We start from the raw sequence: 14637 nt of genomic DNA, 5'->3' as shown, positions 1-14637 counted from the left end.
TTCCTCCCAGGATGCTCCGAGGATACTCACGGATACTCACCCTTTACGCTCAGCCCGGGCTCCGCAGCTCTTACTCCGAGGTTACTCAGCGCTCACTGCAGCCCAGGATCTCGGCGTTACTCGAGGCTTGCCACGCTGGCGTTACTCAGACGTTACTCGGGCCCTACTCCAGGGTCACAGCTGGGAGGGGAGTCGTCCTTACTCAGGAGTTACTCACCCTTTACTCCGAGCTCATTGCGGTACTCCGAAGTTACTCACGATTTACTCCGAGACCACTCGGCCCCACGCCGGGGCAGACGCTACTCCAGAGTTACTCATGCTCTACTCCAGGCTGACGTTTCACTCCGGAGTTACTCACGTTTTACTCCGGATGATGTTTCACTCCAGAGTTACTCACACTCTACTCCAGGCTGACGTTTCACACCAGAGTTGCTCACGTTTTACTCCGAGGTGGAGTTTCACTCTGCGGTTACTCACAGTTTACTCTGGGGTTACTCACGCCCACAAGGGACACCTCTCCCCTCACCGGCTACTCCGGGGTCACTCCCGCGTTACTCCAGGGTTACTCCGGGGCCGTGTTTTACTCCGGGGCCACGCCCACCTTACTCTGCTTTTACTCCGAGGCTCCGCCCCCTGCCCCGCCTCACTCAGGACCGCCCCTCCCCCGCCCGTGGGGGCGGGGCTTCGCTCAGCGGGGGGCGGGGTCGCTGAGGCCCCGCCCCCTCCCTGGAGGGGCACAGAGCCGGGGGAGCGGTTGGGTAAGCCCCACCCCTGTGACGTCACAAGGGGAGGGCAAGGGGCGGGGGCCGCGGCGTTTTCGGCTGTAACGGGACCGGACCATTAAAGGCTCCCCCGGGGGAGCGGCGAGAGCGAGTGAGAGCCCCAGAGAAACCGGGAAAGCGAAACGGGACCGGGACCCCAAAACAAACCGGGAAACCAAAACGGAACCGGGACCCCGAAACAGCCCCGGCCCCCCCCGCGCGCGTTCCCGCCCTTCCATGCGCTCTCCCCCCGCCCCAATGGTTTCTTCCACGCGCGCAAGGGGCGGGGCCCGAGCGGGCAGCCAATGTCGTGGGCGGCGTGGGCGGTCACGTGGGGGGCGGAGCTGGTTAAAAGCGGCGGGGCGGGGCGGGCTCGCCTCAGTCCGGGCCCGTCCGGCGCCGCTCGGGTGAGACTCGGCCGCTCCTATCGCGACTTTTCCCGCCGCTCCCCCTCCTTCTGTCGCGATAATCGCGGCTTTCGCTGCTGCCGGGGCGCTCCTTTCCCCTCCCCCCGCTCCCTTTCCTCTCCTTTTCCCCGCCTCGGCGCCCTGAGGCCCGCGCGGGGTTCGCGCATGCGCGCGCGGGCGGCGGGAGCGGCGCTTCCGGGGGCGCCACGTGGCCGGGCTTGGGGGGGGAGGGGAGGGAACCACGTGGGGCTGCCCGTGACGTCACGGGCGCTGCGTGACGTCAGCAGGGGAGGACGCGTGCGGCTGGTGGCGTCACGGGGGGGGTTTCTCCAAGATCGGGGTTCTCTGGGCGGTGTGACGTCACTGAAGGCCGTGGGGGGGGGGGGTGGTGATGTCGTTGGGGGCGGTGTGACGTCACCGGGGGCCGCGAGGGGGGCGGTGATGTCATAGAGGGTGGGGGCGGTGTTACGTCATCAGCACGTGGCAGGGTGAGGGTTGTGACGTCACGGGGGGTTTCCTTGTCGGGGTTGTGACGTCACGGCCGCTCCGTGGCCAGGTCATTGCATCACCGCAGGGGCAGGGCCCGCCTTATGACGTCACGGCCAGCCCCGCCCCCCCACGCATGGCGGCGGAGGAGGGAAGTTGTTCGTGGGGGGCCTCAACTACGACACGGACGAGCAGGGCCTGGAGCAGCACTCAGCTCCTTCGGGCCCATCTCCGAGGGTGAGCCAGAAACAGCCCGAAAACAGCCAAAACCAGCCCAAAACCACACCAAAAACAGCCCAGAAACACACCAGAAACACGCCAGAAACAGCCAAAAACCACACCAGAAACACACCAAAACCAGCCCAGAAACACGCCAGAGACAGCCCAAAAAACACACCAGAAACATGCCAGAAACATGCCAGAAACAGCCCAAAATCACACCAAAAACACACCAGAAACAGCCCGAAAACAGCTGAAAACAGCCCAAAAACAGCCCCCAAAACACGCCAGAAACAGCCAAAAACCACACCAGAAACACAGCTAAAAAGACACCTAGAACACAGCAGAAACACACCAAAACTACACAAAAAATAACCTAAAAATATCCCAAAATACTCCTAAAATATCCTAAAAATATCCTAAATTATCCCAAAACACCCCCTGGAGCAGCACTGCAGCTCCTCGGGCTCATTTCTGAGGGTGAGCCAGAAACAGCCCAAAAACACACCAAAGGACACACCAAAAATATCCCAAAAACACACCAAAACCAGCCTCAAAATATCCCTAAAATATCCTAAAAATGTCCTAAAGTAACCTAAAATATCCCAAGATATTGTAAAATATCCCGAAATATTCCTAAATCTCCCTAAAACATCCTAAACTATTCCAAAAATAGTCTAAAATCTCTCAAAGTCCCCAAAATATCCCGAAATATCCTAAAATGTCCCAAGAGATGTTAAAATATCCAAAAATATCCAAAAGTTCACTAAAATATCCCAAAAAATCCCAAAATATCCCCAAACACCCCTGGAGCAGCATTTTTGGGTCCCTTTGGGATTTTTGGGGGATTTTTTTGGGGATGTTTTGGGATTTTTTGAGATTTTTTTGTAATTTTTTGGGGGCTGTTTTTGGGGTGGTTTTGGGATATTTTGGGGTTGTGCTGGGGCTGTTTTGGGATATTTGGGGCTCTCTTGGGCTGTTTCGGGCTGGTTTTGGGGTTGTTTTGGGGCTGTTTTTGGGATGTTTTTTGGGCTGTTCTGGGTTTTTTTTTGGGATATTTTGGGGTTGGTTTTGGGTTGTTCCGGGGCTGTTTTGGGGTTCCTTTTGGGATATTTTGGGCTGGTTTGGGCTGGTTTTGGGGTTGGTTTTGGGCTGGTTTTGGGATATTTTGGGATATTTTGGGGCTGGTTTTGGGTTGTTTTGGGATGTTTTTGGGGTTGTTCTGGGGCTGGTTTTGGGGTTCTTTTTGGGATATTTTGGGCTGTTTTCGGGCTGGTTTTGGGGCTGGTTTTGGGATATTTTGGGGATGTTTTTGGGGTTGTTCTGGGGCTGGTTTTGGGGCTGGGTTTGGGATATTTTGGGGCTGGTTTTGGGGTTGTTTTGGGGCTGTTTTTGGGATATTTTGGGGCTGGTTTTGGGATGTTCTGGGCTGTTTTTGGATATTTTGGGCCGTTCTGGCCCCGCCTGAGCCGTCCCGCAGTGGTGGTGTTTTGGGGCCGTTCTGGCCCCCGCCTGAGCCCGTCCCGCCCGCAGTGGTGGTGGTGAAGGACAGGGAGACCCAGCGCTCGCGCGGCTTCGGCTTCGTCACCTTCAGCAACCCCGAGCACGCCAGCGACGCCATGCAGGCCATGAACGGCGAGGGTGGGCACAGCTGGCACACCTGGGGGCACCTGGGGACAGCTGGGAGTACCTGGGCACACCTGGGTGGGCATCTGGGCACACCTGGGACATACCTGAGGACACCTGGGCACACCTGGGGTGCACCTGGGGACACCTGGGGGTTGTTTGGGCACACCTAGGGGAAAGCTGGGGCACATCTGGGGCCAGCTGGGGTCACCTGGGCACACCTGGGGGGCACCTGGGTACAGCTGGCACACCTGGGGGTTGTTTGGGCACACCTGGGCACACCTAGGGGGAAAGCTGGGGCACAGCTGGGCACACCTGGGAGGGCACCTTAGGGACACCAGGGCACAATTGGGGGACAGCTGGGAACATCTAGGGGGCACCTTGGGGACATCTCGGGGCACCTGGGGCACACCTGGGGACACCTGGGGGGTGTTAGGGGACACTTGGGGGACACCTGGACACAACTGAGGGTTGTTTGGGCACAGCTGGGGGGCACCTGGGGATGGGTTTTGGGACACCTGGGCACAGCTGGCACACCTGGGGGACACCTGGGCACACCTGAGGGGGTTTGGGGACACCTGGGGGGGACATTTGGGGGTCCCTGAGGGGGGGGGGGGGGGTTGGGGGCAGAACTGGGGACCCAAAGCAGCTCTGGGGCACTGGGAGGGGGCTGGGGGATCCCGGGAGGGACCCAGGAGACCCCAGAGTGTCCCCAAGTGTCCCCAATGTCCCCAGATGTCCCAATGTCCTTAATCCCCCTTGATGTCCCCAACGTCTCCAACCATCCCAAGTGTCCCCAAATGTCTCCAAATGTCCCAATGTCCCCAATATCCCCAAATGTCCCAAAGTGTCCCCATTGTCCCCGATGTCCCCAATCCCCCCAACGTCCCTGATATCCCCAATGTCCCCAAATGTCCCTATTGTCCCCAGTGTCCCCTTGATGTCCCCAATGTCTTTGAATGTCCCCAGTGTCCCAAAGTGTCCCCACCATCCCTGATGTCCCCAATGTCTTTCAATGTCCACAAAGTGTCCCCATTGTCCCTGATGTCCCCAATCCCCCCAATGTCCTCACTGTCCCCAATGTCCCCTCGATGTCTCCAATGTCTCCACTGTCCCCAATGTCCCCCTCGGTGTCCCTGCTGTCCCTGCTCGTCCCCAATGTCCTGTTGATGTCCCCCACTGTCCCTGCTGTCCCCAATGTCCTGTTGATGTCCCCAAATGTCCCCGCTGTCCCCATTGTCCCCTCGCTGTCCCCGCTGTCCCCAACGTGCGCTGTGCCCCGCAGTGCCTGGACGGGCGGCAGATCCGCGTCGACCACGCCGGGAAATCGCCCCGGGGGGGCCCCGGGGGGGCTTCGGGGGGCGCCGCGGCCGCGGCCGGGCCAGGGGCTACGGCCGGGGTGAGCGGCTGGGGCTGGGGTCTTTGGGGGCTGGGGGGTTTGGGGTTTGGGGTTTGGAGGTTTGGGGTTTTGGGGTGTGGGGTTTGGGGTCTTTGGGGTTTGGGGAGGTGTGGGGTTTGGGGTCTTAGGGGTTTTGGGGTTTGGGGGTTTGGGGTTTTGTGGGTTTGGGGTCTTTGGGGTTTGGGTTTGGGGTCTTTGGGGTTTGGGGGTTTGGGGTTTTGTGGTGTGGGTCTTTGGGGTTTGGGGTCTTTGGGATTTGGGGTCTTTGGGGTGTGGGGTATGGGGTGTGGGGGTTTGGGGTCTTTTGGGTTGGGGTTTGGGGTTTGAAGTTTGGGTTTGGGGTTTGGGTGTCGGGTTTGGGGTTTAGGGTTTGGGGGGTTTGGGGGCTCTGGGGTTTGGGATCTTTGGAGGATTGGGATGGGGATTTTGGGGTCTTTGGAGACTTTAAGGAGGGGGTTTCGGGGCTCTTTCAGGGGATTTTGGGGTCCTTGGGGGTTTGGGGAGGGGGTTCAGGCGGTCTTTTGGGGCTTTATGGTGCTGGGAGGATTTGGGGGGTCCGAGGGAGATTTTGGGGGACATTTGGGGATTTTGGAGGGGGAAGAAACTTCCAAAATTTCGGGGAGGTTTTGGATTTCGGGCTGGGGGTGGCTCTGAACTCCCGGGTGGGATTTAGGGTGGGGGGGCAAAGAGATTTTGGATTTGGGGGGGGGAGGGGGGGTCCAGGAGGGGCTTTTAACGGGGTTTTTTTTCCTGAACCCCCCCCCCAAATTTGGGGTTCCCTGCAGGAGGAGGCGACCGAGGCTACGGCGGCCGCTACGACGGGCGCAGCGCGGGCGGCTACGGGGGGGGCCGGGACTACGGCGGCCGGGTGAGGGGGAGAGGGGCTGGGGGGGGGGTCTGGGAGGGATTTGGGGATTTGGGGGGGAGTTGGGGGGGTGCTGGGGGGTACTGGAAAGGGGTTTGGGGGGGGCTGGGGGGGCATTTAAGGAGTTTGGGGGGATTTAGGGTGGCTGGGAGAGGTTCAGAAGGGTTTTGGGGGGGGTTTGGGGGGCTGGGGAGGGGTCTGAGGGGGGATTTGGGGGGTGCTGGGGGGGATTTGGGGGGATCCCAGGGGTGCTGGGGGGGATTTGGGGGGGATGTTTGGCTGAAGGCCCCTCCCCCCCCAGGCAGGGGGGCTACGGCGAGCGCTTCCCCTCGGCCTCGTACCGGGACAACTACGACAACTGAGGTAGGGACCCCAAAACCGGGGGCACCCCAAAACCGGGGTACCCCCGAAATCGGGGCACCCCAAAACCGGGGCAACCCTGAAATTGGGGGACCCAGAGCCTGGGGCACCCCCAAACCAGGGGGGGACCTCAAAATCGAGGGGACCCTGAAACTGACCTGGGGCACCCCAAAACCAGGGGCACCCCGAGATCAGGGGAAACCCCAGAAGTGACCTGACATCCTAAAATGTTCATGGGCGCCCCAAAAAATGATCAAGGCCACCTGAAAGCGATAAGGGGCACCCCAAAAGTGATCAGGGAACCCCAAAACCGGCTGGGGTTACCCCAAAAACTGTCCAGGATCACCCCAAGGACACCCCCACAATCCCTCAAAAATCCCCCAATTTTGGGTCTCACTGAAAATTTTGGGGTCCCCGCTTGGATTTTTAAAGGGTTTTGGGGGTTCTCAGCTCCCCAAAACTCCCATTTTTGAGAGACCTCAACGATTCTGGGGTGGTTTTGGGGTTCTCTGTGGGAATTCTCCATTTTGGGGTGACTTTTGACCCCCCCCCCAAATTATTTTGGGGGGTCCCGACCCTCCCAAAGCCCCTTTGGGGGGGTTCCAGGACGCTCCCAAATGAATTTTTGGGGGGGTTGGAGGGAGTTATTTTTGGGTTCCCCCCATTTCAGGGGGGGGTTTGGGGGTCCCAGAATCGCCCCGACCCCCCATTGTTTGGGGTGGGGGGAGGGGTCTCCCAGCGCCCCTCCCCCACTGATCTCCTTCTCGTCCCCAGCTCGGAGCCTCGTGCTGGATTTTGGGGGGGCCCCTCCCCCCCCCGGGCCGCGGATGGACGCCGAGGGGGGGGTTGGGGTGCGGTGGGGGGAGGGGAAAGGGGGGGGGGGGACACCCCGAATTTGTAGCCCCAGGTGTGACATTAAAGGACAGAGCCCCCCCGGGGGTCCTTGGCTGGATTTGGGGGGGGGGGTCCTGGGGGAGGGGGAGGGGAAAAATGGGGAGATTTTGGGGTGGGGGTTGGGGGTCACCAGGGGTGGGGGCAGGGGGACATGGAGAGGGGGACAGGGATGGGGACAGGAATGGGGTCAGGAATGGGGTCAGGGGGGACAGGGGATGGGGTCTGGGGGACAGGAATGGGGACATGGGATGGGGGACAAGGGGTGGGGACAGGGACAGGGGGACACAGGGGACGGAGATGTGGGGGTTGGGGACCTGGGACAGGAATGGGGATGGGGAAAGTGGGGGACATGGGACAGGGGGACAAGGGACAAGGACACAGGAACAGGAGTGGGGACAGGGGGACATGGCTGGGGGATGGAGACGTGGGGCTGGGGACACGGGACAAGGATTGGGACAAAGGGGACAGGAATGGGGACAGGGACACGGCACAGGGGGACAAGGGTGGGGACAGGAGGGACGGGGGTCGGGACACAGGGACAGGATGGGGACAAGATGAAGGACACAGGGACAGGACAAGGGACAATCAGGAGCAGATGGGGACACGGGGACAAGGGTGGGGGACACGAGGCCTCCGTCGTTACCAAACTTTTATTTCCCACGTGAGGGTCCAGTACAAAATTGGGGGCTGGGAGGGGTAAATGTGGGTGTGGCCCTTTAAGTGGGGCCGGTGGGCGGGGCCTCTAAAAGGGGGCGTGGTTTGTGGGCGTTAATAGCGGGAAGGATAAATGTGAGTGACAGCAAAAGGGGTGGGGCTTCACATGAGGGCCCAGCCCCCAGGAGCCTCCCGATTGGGTGAGCTGCGGAATGGGCGTGGCCACACGGAGGGGTGGGGCTTCCTGCGGCACCTTCAAAGGGCCCACGCCCAAGTGGGGGCCCGGCGCCAGCGCCTTAAAGGAAGCCACACATAGAGGGGGCCCGCCCCCCCTTCCAACGAGCCACGCCCCGGCCGAGCCCCTTTAAGAGAGGGGTCCCACACGGGGGCGCCTTAAAAGGGCAACACCCGTGAAAGGGGCGGGGCCTCCATCACAAAGTGCGCGCCCTCTTTAAGACTCTTCAAGCGGCGCCCGCGGTGGGGCCCACCCGGAACACCCTCAGGGAGGGTGGGGGGTCCCTAAAAGATGGGGGGGGGGTCCCTAAAAAATCCCCCCCAGGGCGGCCTCAGGGCTCGTCCTCCATGCTGAGGCTGCTGCGGGGGCTGGAGGCCCGCGAGGGGCCCGGCGAGGCCAGGAGGGCGCCGGGGGGGGCCGAGCGGGGGACAGCCCCCCCCCCATCGTCCATCAGGATGTCCTCGAGGGTCCCCTCGGGCCCCCCCCAGCGCCAGGGGCAGCGTCAGCCCCGGCGGCAGCTCCAGGAGGCACTGGGGGGGTGGGGGGACCCCCCGGGGGGAAGGGGGGACCCCCCCCCCTCGGGCTCCTCGCAGCCCCCACTCGGCCGCGGGGGGGGTCAGGGGGAGCCCGTGGATCTGGGCTTGGAGCTCCAGTTCCTGGAGGTGGAATTTGGGGGGGGGGGGGCTCAGTGACCCGAATATCCCGAATATTCCGACCCCGACGTTCCCTGGATTCTGCTCCACCTGGTTCCGTGGATTCCCTCCCGCTTCTGCTCCAGACTGTCCCAGAACGCGCCCAGAACTCATCCCAAAGCCACAGTATTCCCAAAATTCCCAAAACCTCTGCTCTGCCCCCAGGGAGGCTCCCAGCTCCCACCCAGCCCCACAGATCCGTGATCCCCGCCCGTCCCAGCCCCGATCCCACCCGTTCCAAACCCCAATCCCGCATTCCCAATCCCAACATTCCCATTCCTGATCCCAATCCCAATCCCAGTCCCACATTCCCAATCCCAATCCCAATCCTGATCCCGATCCCATACCTGCACACACAGCTGCAGGCTGCGGTTCTGCTGCTCCTGATCCCAATCCCAATCCCCCATTCCCAATCCCAATCCCAATCCCCCCATTCCCAATCCCCCCATTCCCAATCCCCCATTCCCATTCCCAATCCCAATCCCCCCATTCCACATTCCGAATCCCATTCCCAATCCCCCATTCCCAATCCCAATCCCCCATTCCCAATCCCAATCCCGATCCCACTCTCCCGTACCTGCACGCGCAGCTGCAGGCTGCGGTTCTGCTGCTCCAGGCGCTGCTGCTGTGCAGCTCCAGCTCCCGCGCTCGCTGCGTCTCCTTCTGCAGCTTGCGGATGTAATCCACCGACGCCTTCAGGATGGTGCCCTTGTTCCAGCGCAATCTCCCTGCCCGGGGATCACCGGGATCAGCCCGGGAACGGCCCCGGGATCACCGGGATCAGCCCCGGGAACAGCCCCGGGATCACTGGGATCAGCCCCGGGAACGGCCCTGGGATCACCCCCAAAATACCCCCAGGATCACCAAGATAACCCTGGGATCAGCCCCAGGATCACCGGGATCAGCCCTCGAAATACCCTTGGGATCACCCCAGGATGAGCCTGGGATCAATCCCGGAACAGCCCCGGGATCACCCCCAAAATACCCCCGGGATCACCAGGATCAGCCCTCGAAATACCCCTTGGGATCACCCCGGGATTCAGCCCTCGAAATACCCCCGGGATCAGCCCCAGATCAGCCCGGGATCATTCCTGGATCAGCCCCTGAACACCCCTGGCAAAGGCCTGGGATCAGCCCCGGATCACCCAGGACTGTCCCCCAAAACACCCCCAGGATCAGCCTGGAATCACCCCAAGATCCCCCCAGAATGTCCCAGGATCACTCCAGAATCCCTCCCAGGACCTGCCTTGGGGGAATTTCCCTTCCAGGACCTGCCATGGGGGTCCCTGGACGCCTGAGCCCCTCCAGACTCCACCCCTGGGGGTCCCTAAACACCAAATTTCCCTTCCAGGACCTGCTCCGGGGTTTCCCTGTGTGTCACTTATCCCTTCCAGGACCTCCTTTGGGAGTCTTTGGCTGCCAAATTTTCCCTTCCAGGACCTGCCATGGGGGGAATTTCCCTTCCAGGACCCTCCCTGGGGGTCCCTGGCTGCTGAATTCCCCTTCCCAGCCCCCCCCGGCCCCTCCCCCGCTCACGGGTCGCTGTTTTTGGGGATCAGGGTCCCCAATTCCTTGATCCGGTCGTTGATGTTGAAGCGCCGGCGCCGCTCGACTGCGGGGGGGGAGGGGGGGGAGGGGACACGTGAGACCCCCGGACCCCCCACAAAACCCCTCCCCCCAACCCCTGGGGACTCCCAAAACCTCCCAAGACCCCCAAAACCTCCCAGGACCCCCCTCCTCCAACTCCTCAGGACCCCCAGAACTCCCCATGGGAGACCCCCGGGACCCCCTCCAGACCCACCTGGAACCCCTCCCCCCAGCCCCTGGGGACCCCCAAAACCCACTGGGACCCCCCCAAGACCCCCCCCAGGGATCCCCCAGGACCCCTCAAGATCACTCAAATTCCCCCAGGACCCCCCCAGGGACCCCCCCAGGACCCCCCCAAACCCCCCCAGCTCACTGAGGTTGTGGTTGTCCTTTTTCTGCCGCTCCTTCAGCAGCGCCTTGGCCTCCGATTCTGGGGGGGGGGGGGCACAGTCAGAGACCCCCCCCCTCAAATTACGGACCCCCCCCCTCCCCCCAAGAAATCCCTGCCCCCCAAAAAAAACCCCAGAATCGGCCACAGGTGGACCCCGAGATCACCAGAGTGACCCCCCCCCCCCCAGCCCCTTTTAATCCTCCAGGGACCCCTCCCCACCATGGGGACCCCCCCCAAATCCCCACTGAGCCCCCCCCCACACCCCCCCCCCCCGGGACCCCTCCCCAAGATAGGGACACCCCCCCAAAACCCCCCTGGGACCCCTCCCCACCCATGGGGACCCCACCCCCAACCCCTTTCCTGCCCCTCAAGGACCACCCCTCCAAAACAAGGAGCCTCCATCCCCCTCCCCACCCCCCCCCAGGACCCCCCGGGACCCCCCCAAACCTGAGAGCTCGGCCTTGACCCGGGGCAGCTCGGGCCCGGGGCAGGAGCTGCTCCCCGCCCTGGGCGGGGCTCAGAGCCCCCAGGAGGGGCCCTGGGGCCGGGAGCTGCCGGAAAGGGCGGGGTCAGAGCGGCCACGCCCACCCTGACCACACCCCACCAAGCCCAGAACACCACGGGGGGTGCTTAGGCAGGGCCACGCCCCCTTAGCAGCCCCATTCTTCAGCAAACAGGTTTAGGGCCACGCCCCCTTTGAGCCACACCCCCACTTGTGCCCTTATATGGCAACAAAACCACGCCCTTGCCTTACATGGGGAAGCCACACCCCCAAACCCTTATATGATAATGAGCCGCACCCATGTCCCTTACATGGCAACAAACCACACCCACATCCTTATATGGCAACAGGCCACACCCACATCCTTATATGGCAACAAACCACACCCACATCCTTATATCCCAACAGGCCACGCCCTAAGCCCCTGGTGTGCGCAAAGCCACACCCATGCCCTTATATGGAACCACGCTCCCTTATGATGGGGAAGCCACGCCCCCAAGCCCTATATGGCAATGAACTGCAACCCCCCCCATATCCTTATATGGGTAAGCACACACCCACATTCCCTAATATGGCCACAAGCCCCCACCCCCTGCTTTATATGGAAAAGCCACACCCCAGAGTGCCCCGGGCGGTGGGTGTGGTTTCCCCCAGGCCCCGCCCCCCTCCCTTAAAGGGCCCGCACCGTGCTGGGGAGGGGGAGGGGCCCCCTCGAGGCCCAGCAGGTCCTCGTAGCTGGACTCCAGGCTGATGATCTCATCGATGACGTCATCGATCTGCGCGGGGCAACGGCGGCGTCAGGGCGGCGCCCCCGTGACGTCATCAACCCCCTCTCACCCCCTGCCCCACCACGTGTGATGTCATCGCTGTGACGACACCGCCCCTCCCCCACAGCACTGTGTGACGTCATCGCTTCCTGTGTGACGTCACCGCCTGCTCTGCTCTCGTCCACAACGCTCTTATGGCATTGTGGTTCTTGTTGTGACGTCACAGATTCCCCTTTGTGACATCATCACCCCCCCTATTCCTGCCTGTGACGTCACCACTGCTCCCTGTGACATCATCACCTCCCCTTATTGCACCCCCACCCCTTTTATCACCCCACGCCCTTCCCTTGTGACATCACAGACCCTCTTTATGACATCACAGGCGCCTTTGATGACATCACTGATTCTCTCCATGATGTCATCACCCCTTATCACTGCGAATGACGTCACCATCTACACCTATGACATCACCACCTCTCCTTATCACCTCCCTACCCCCCCCTTATGACGTCACAGCCTCCCTTTGTGACGTCACAGACCTCCCCCCATCCCCCCCGATGACGTCACGCCCTCCCCCTCCCCCCTCACCTCCTTCTCGTGGGTGCAGCGGCCCCGGGGGGGGGGCTGGGCGGGGGGTCCCGGGGGGGGTCCCGGGCGGGGGGTCCCGGGGGGGGGCTGGCGCTGCCCCGCCCCGCGGGCGTGGCTCAGGTACAGCCCGCAGCTGCTGCCGCTGCGCCGCCCCGCAGGTGGTACCGGGTCGGGGTTCTCCAGGTGGGTCTGCACCTGGGGGGGGGGGGGGGAGGGGAGAGCACTGAGACCCCCAAAATCTTCAGAGCCCCCCCCCAAATCCCCCAGCCCCAAAATCCCAAATTTTCTCATTCCAGAATCCCCCAAATCCCCCAGGCCCATTATCCCAAATTTCCCCCCCCCAGAGCCCCCCCAAAATCCCCCAGCCCCCATTACCCCCAAATTTTCCCATCCAGAGCCCCCTGAATTCCCTGCTCTGGACCCACCCAAATTCCTCAGACCCCCCCCCCCCCCAAATCCCCCAGCCCCAAAATCCCAAATTTCTCCTCCAAAGCCCCCCCAAAAAATCCCCCCTGCCCTGGACCCCCCCCAGCCCCAATATCCCAAATTTCCCCCCAAAAAACCTCCAATTCCCCCTGCCCTGCCCCCCCACAATTCCTCACCCACCCCCCCCCCCCAAATCCCCCCAGCCCCAAAACCCCAAATCCCCTCCCCCTCACCTTGAGCACCTCGGGGGGGCACGTGGGGGGGTGCCCGGGGGGGTCCTGGGGGGACCCCCACGGGCAGATGGCGGGGGAGGGGCCGGGGGTGGGGGGTCCCGGGGGGGTCCCGGGGGGTCCCCTCCGCTCCCTCCGCTCCTGCTCCTGCGCCTGCGCCCCGCATCAGCTGCTGCCGCAAGCAGCACCCGCGAGGAGGGGGGGCGCGGCCGGGGGGGGCCCCCGCCGCCCCGGGGGGGGGCTCCGGAGCTGGGGAGAGGAAAGGGTTAACGGGGGAGGGGGGAAAAGGGGTCCCCAAGGGGTCTGGGGGGGTTTGGAGGGGGGTTTTAGAGAGGATTTGGGGGGGTTTTGGGGGGGATTTAGGGGGGGATCGGGGGGGGTCCCATGGTCCCTGGGGGGGGCTCCGGAGCTGGGGAGAGGAAAGGGTTAATGGGGGAGGGGGGAAAAGGGGTCCCCAAGGGGTTTGGGGGGGTTTGGAGGGGGGTTTAGAGAGGATTTGGGGGGGATTTAGGGGGGAATCAGAGGTTCCCAAGGGGTTTGGGGGAGTTTGGAGGGGGTTTTGGGGGGATTCAGGGGGGTCCCTGTGGCCCCGGGGGGGGCTCCAGAGCCAGGGAGAGGAAAGGGTTAACGGGGGGAAGGGGGGAAAAAAGGGGTCCCCAAGGGGTTTGGGGGGGGGATTAGAGGGGATTTGGGGGGAATCAGGGGGGGTCCCCCAAGGGGTTTGGGGGAGTTTGGGGGGGTTGAGAGAGGATTTGGGGGGGATTTAGGGGGGGATTTTGGGGGGGAATCAGGGGTTCCCAAAGGGGTTTGGGGTGGACTTGGGGGGGCTTTGGGGAGGATTTGGGGATGGACTGGGGTGTCCCCATGGCCCCAGGGGGTGCTTCGGAGCTGGGGAGAGGAAAGGGTTAACGGGGGAGGGGGGACAAGGGGGCCCCAAGGGTTCTGGGGGGGTTTGGAGGGGGTTTTTGGGGGAGAATCAGGGGGGGTCCTCAAGGGGTTTGGGGGGGGTGTTGGGGGGGGTGGTTTTGGGGGGAATCAGGGGCGGGGTCCCATGGTCCCCTGGGGGGGGGCTCCAGAACTGGGGAGAGGAAAAGGGTTAACGGGGAAGGGGGAAAAAGGGGGTTCCCCAAGGGGGTTGGGGGGGTTTTGGGGGTGATTTGGGGATCCTTTGGTGGGTGGATTTGGGGTGAATTTGGGGTGAATTTGGGGGATTTTTGGGATTTGGGTGGATTTGGGGGGAATTTGGGTAGATTTGGGGTGGTTTTTGGGATTTGGGGGATTTTTGGGATTTGGGGTGATTTGGGGTGATTTTGGGGGGATTTGGGGTGATTTTGGGGTGGATTTTGGGGGATTTTTGGGATTCGGGGCGCCCCGTACCTGGGGGGGGGCAGGGGCTGGCTCTTCAGGCAGTAGAAGGGCCCGGGGGGGTCCGCGGGGGTCCCGGGGGGGTCCCCGGGGTTGGGGTCCCCTGGGGGGGGGTCACCGGGGGTGCCCCCACCCCGGGGGGGTCCCCACTCGATGTCGGCCACGATCCCGGACTCGGGGAGC

General features: G+C 62.7%; 2 protein-coding genes across 2 annotated transcripts; one reads left to right on the top strand and one right to left on the bottom strand.

Moving 5' to 3' along the window:
• The first annotated feature begins 1333 nt into the window (after positions 1-1333).
• On the top strand, positions 1334-7050 carry LOC128802954 (RNA-binding protein 3-like). Its single transcript, XM_053969515.1, is given in 9 exon segments — positions 1334-1574; positions 1761-1862; positions 1865-1891; positions 3407-3511; positions 4783-4841; positions 4844-4898; positions 5684-5766; positions 6066-6126; positions 6898-7050. Coding segments are annotated over 8 exon segments (732 nt in total). The 3' UTR covers position 6126; positions 6898-7050.
• A 603-nt stretch (positions 7051-7653) lies between these two features.
• On the bottom strand, positions 7654-14633 carry LOC128802953 (transcription factor E3-like; the record flags this gene model as incomplete). Its single annotated transcript, XM_053969514.1, is given in 18 exon segments — positions 7654-8390; positions 8392-8562; positions 9176-9223; positions 9226-9322; positions 10135-10210; positions 10559-10615; positions 11024-11078; positions 11080-11127; positions 11764-11794; positions 11796-11854; positions 12434-12556; positions 12558-12584; positions 12586-12606; positions 12608-12628; positions 13093-13248; positions 13250-13278; positions 13922-13977; positions 14467-14633. Coding segments are annotated over 18 exon segments (1395 nt in total), but the record flags the coding sequence as incomplete, so codon positions are not given.
• Between the last annotated feature and the right edge of the window lie 4 nt (positions 14634-14637).

Source organism: Vidua macroura, unplaced genomic scaffold, assembly GCF_024509145.1.
Source record: "Vidua macroura isolate BioBank_ID:100142 unplaced genomic scaffold, ASM2450914v1 whyUn_scaffold_228, whole genome shotgun sequence".
In the NCBI taxonomy this organism is placed as follows: domain Eukaryota; kingdom Metazoa; phylum Chordata; class Aves; order Passeriformes; family Viduidae; genus Vidua; species Vidua macroura.
Note: the sequence above shows the minus strand (reverse complement) of the source record. Positions and strands in the feature narration are given on the sequence as shown.